At 41.3% G+C, this 4343-nt stretch overlaps 1 protein-coding gene across 1 annotated transcript; it reads left to right on the top strand.

Moving 5' to 3' along the window:
• Nucleotides 1-391: 391 nt before the first annotated feature.
• On the top strand, nucleotides 392-2074 carry LOC135672113 (protein ETHYLENE-INSENSITIVE 3-like 1a). Its single transcript, XM_065180565.1, has one exon. It carries the CDS (start codon nucleotides 392-394, stop codon nucleotides 2072-2074), a length of 1683 nt encoding a protein of 560 aa, XP_065036637.1.
• The last annotated feature ends 2269 nt before the right edge of the window (nucleotides 2075-4343 follow it).

The following is a 4343-nucleotide window of genomic DNA, read 5'->3' as shown; positions in this document are numbered from 1 at the left end:
TCTAAAATAATAAAAAAATTATTATATCCTAATAAATATTCTCATCCTCATCTATTTATCTTAATTTAAATTTTTATATTTTATTTTATCTAATTTTAGTTATTTGAATTAAAGTAATTTAGATGTCTTTGGTTAACAAACATCTATTCTTTACCTTGTAAAGTTAACTTGAGGCTTTTACCTTGTCTCAACAAGAGCCATAGCTCCTGAAAGTTCTTGAAAAGTTGTTTGTGCTTGCAATGTTTTTTTCCATGATGAAAATAAACATTATGTACTATTTGAGCATGCTATACGAACAACAGGTTTATTGGAACATAGTCAACTTAGGATTTCCAGAGCACTCAAATGCACCTTCGAAAGCTCCTTAACGTTGTTTTGCTGCTCTTTTAGGATGTGTGATGAGGAAGGTAGAGCAACTACTGAATTTCCTGGAGTCGATCTCCAATGCGATCCTACCATTGGGGAAGCCATCCTTGGTGATACTTCCACCGAGTTGGAAGAGTTACTGGGTCCTCCTCCCAGTAGATTCTTCGAAGCTCCATTGCCACATGAGGTAGAAGAAACGGATGATCCTCAAGCCGAAGAAAAGCTTAGGATCCGCCTCTGGAACGACGTTATCCGATTGAAGATAATGAGGGAGCAAAAGTCTAAAATGATGATGCAGCACAATGGTGCAACCTTGTGGTATTGCTCGCAGGAGCAATCACGGAGGAAGAAGCTGGCACGGAGCCAGGAGAGGATACTGAATGAGATGCTGGAGCTGACGCAAGAAGGCCTAGCTCTCGGCTTCGTCTATGGGATCGTGACCTACAAAGGAAAGCCAGCCAGTGGGGCTTCCAACAACCTGCGTGCATGGTGGAAGGACACAGTTCGGTTCGATCGGCAGGGCCCAGCAGCGATCAGAAAATATCAGATGGAGAGTCCAGTGGTCTTTGCTGGAAGTGAGATGAGCTCCAAATTCTCCGTTCCTAACGCGCTGCAGGAGTTGCAGGACACGACGGCTGGCTCCCTCTTGTCCGCCTTGATGCCCTACTGCGATCCTCCTCAGCGGAGGTTCCCGATGGACAAGGGTGTTCCACCACCATGGTGGCCTACCATGACGGAGGAGTGGTGGCAGCAGATCGGGATCCCCAAAGATCCACGGCCTCCACCATATAAGAAGCCACACGACCTGAAGAAGGCGTGGAAGGTGAGCGTTCTGATCTCCGTCATCAAGCACTTGATGCCCGACATCGCAAAGATCCAACGGCTGGTCGAGAAGTCCAAAGGCCTCCAAGATAAGATCACGGCGAAGGAGATTGACATTCTGGACGCTGTCCTTAGGCATGAATTGAAGACGTATCTTGAGCCGCAATGCGGTACTCCTCCTCGACTTCCTCCACCCATGGAAGGAGAAAGCCACTGCATGGAAGAAGTTGCGAAGGGTGAGTTCTCCCCTTCTAGCGCACCTATTCATGTTGTCGAGAACCCATCTGCCTCAGAGACCGGGAAAGAGCGACCTACGGACGTGCCACAGTACTCAGCCATGGATGTGGACATGTTTACAGGCATGAACTTCCCCTGCAACTGGTACAGCTGTGCTGTACTTCCTGATCAAACTACGGGAAACCTTTATCGAGATGGCAACGATGGGAACCTACATCACAGTCAAGCTCCAGGTTGCCACATCGATTCAAATCCAACTAGTTCCATCTACGATGTGGCCTATAACGCTGATCTTTGGAGTACCATAAACCAAGGAAATCCAAATGCAGGCCTCGATCTCTTTGAGAAAAGTCTTGACGTTGACCAGTCTCTCCCACCGACTTTGATTGGTGCGGAAATGAATGTTGATGAGTCGATGCTCGAGCTGAATACGATGGAGACGACGAACATCCTCGGAGAACTCGACAGCTTGATCCATCCTGAGATGTTTCCCTCTGATGGGACACTGTCCTTTGAACTTGATTTGGAAGATCATGATGCTTCTGTTTTCTCAGTCACCATGGACCAAACGGCTGCGGTGCCGAGTCAAATTCCAGATGTATTACATGATCTAGTAGAATATGACTGGTCCCAGAATTTCTGGATGTGAGGCTGGGAATATGTACATATACCTTTATACCTCATGAATAAATTTATGCCTTACGAATATTTTATATATATATATATATATATATATATATATATATATATATATATATATATATATATATATATATATATATATATATATATATATTTGTGTGTGTACATATATCTTTCGTCAATCGGCCAAGGGTAACATTACTACCTTTGGTTGCTACCTAATGATTATGAGGATGAAATAGCAAAACATATCTTTTTAATTTGGGAACAATTGGAACATTTCAGTTTGTGTTAGTACCATTTGGATTGTTTGTTAGCATCGACGTAGTTACATATTTGCACCTAACTTCTATTGTTTCCGTTGTGACTTTTCTATATGTTCAAGTTATCTAATATATGTTACTATGTTATATTATATTTATACAATTGGAACCACAAAAATTGCTCTCTCATTATCTTCAGTCGGATGATGTCGGTCCACACGCGAATCCTAAGCCTTTCTTCGGCTCCACGATCATCATTATCTCCAGTTGCACATCCTAAAATAGCAGCAAAACAACGTTAAGGAGCTTTCCAGGTGCATTTTAGTCTATGGAATCCTTAAGTTGACTACGGTCTAGTAAACCTATTGTTCATCTGACATGCTCAAATGATACGTAATATTTATTTTTGTCATGGGAAAAAACATTGCAAGCGCAAAGCAACAGAGATGTGATAAATTCAGCAAAGAAAAATAAATACCAACCATATTAGTAAAAGAACCTGAAACTCTATCAATCATGCATACCATTCTCGAATCAAGACAGAGTAAACCGAAAAGGACCAGTTTAGATTTCCAAGGCCATAACCCAACCAACCAACACTAGAATCATTTATCTAGGAAGCCTACTCCAAGAAACCAGATGGAGCTTATAAGATAGTCAAAACCTGACAGAAACCTTTGACATAAGTGATAAGACTTTTATTATAAACCATTTAAGCCAGGCAGAAAATTTTGTAGTTCTATTTCAGTTCCTCTTACCACTTGGATATGATGTGAGGGTCAAATGATGTGAGGGTGCAAAGAAGAAATAAAAATAATGTAGAGTTGTTTAGTTGCAATTCAACAAAACTTATACTCGCAAGGAAAGGAACAGATGTTTGTCGCCCAAAGACTTCTGAATTACCTTATCTCAAACGAAAACAAGAACAAAGGCAAGAAGAGCATGTCTCCTATGATGGCAAGGTAGATGGACTCCATCTCTTCGTAGCGCTTCTTGAAGAGAACGATGCAAAGGTAGGAGGGAAGAATTAAAGGGAAAAGAACTAAAAGCCCACTTACATTGCTAGTTCGTTCCCCCTTGCCTCCTCAATTTTGTCGGGAGTGTAACTAATGTGGTTTTGTTGGCGCTAGTAGAGTGACTTCGAAAACACAAAGAGAGAGAGAGAGAGAGAGAGAGAGAGAGGAGTGCATGCGGAATCAGGTCGAAACACTATATATATATATATATATATATATATATATATATATATATATATATATATATATATATATATATAATATTAACTTTGATAATTTCTTAGATAGCATCCCAACTAAAAAAAATTCTTGTAGAGCACTTTTATCATGCAAAAAGATTATTTTACCATTGCTTTTGTTGAATCCATTCTCGCTCCTCGCTGTGACACCTCCACCACTATCCTTGTGCCCTCGCTAGACCTTAGGGTAATCGCGGGTGCCCATACTAGCCCTAGGCACCTCTATTGCAATAGTTGCAAGCAATGTGCGCCTTCTTAGGGTAGGTGGGTATGAGTGGGTGCGACTATTGAAACTAGCGGAACCAGCTCACGCATGAAGGTAAAGGCTTAATTATGACGCTTGTTCGAGGTGGAGGGAGCTAGTTAGCCAGAATAGCTAGCACATGATAGTGCAAGTGCAGTGGTGGTGTAGGCACAATGCAAGCATGCTGAAGGCACATGCGTGATGCCTATTCAAGGCAGAGGAGAGCAGTTAGTAGGGCCACCCTTGTACCAACGTGTAGGTGGCTAGTGTATTAGGAAACCCTAGAGAGTATCATATGTGTAGCGAAAAAATAAAAACAAAAACTGATTTCCTAAAGAATAATATCTGGTCATTGTGTGAAGATCAGTGTGAGAAAAAAAATCATAAAACTGAAAACTACGTAACACTTGTGAGATCTTTTACTTAGGAAAAATTGTATATCCCTAAAAACTCAGAACTATAGACATAGATGAAGGAGGTCAGATGTTCTCCTCTCTAATAGTGATCAAAACGA

Source organism: Musa acuminata, chromosome BXJ1-4 (assembly GCF_036884655.1).
Source record: "Musa acuminata AAA Group cultivar baxijiao chromosome BXJ1-4, Cavendish_Baxijiao_AAA, whole genome shotgun sequence".
In the NCBI taxonomy this organism is placed as follows: Eukaryota; Viridiplantae; Streptophyta; class Magnoliopsida; order Zingiberales; family Musaceae; genus Musa; species Musa acuminata.
The sequence above is the reverse complement of the archived record's forward strand: the minus strand, read 5'-3'. Positions and strand labels throughout refer to the sequence as shown.

What these genes read in the sequence shown, in the direction of transcription:
- LOC135672113 (XM_065180565.1), top strand. Translation starts at nt 392, where the DNA reads ATGTGTGATGAGGAAGGTAGAGCAACTACTGAATTTCCTGGAGTCGAT.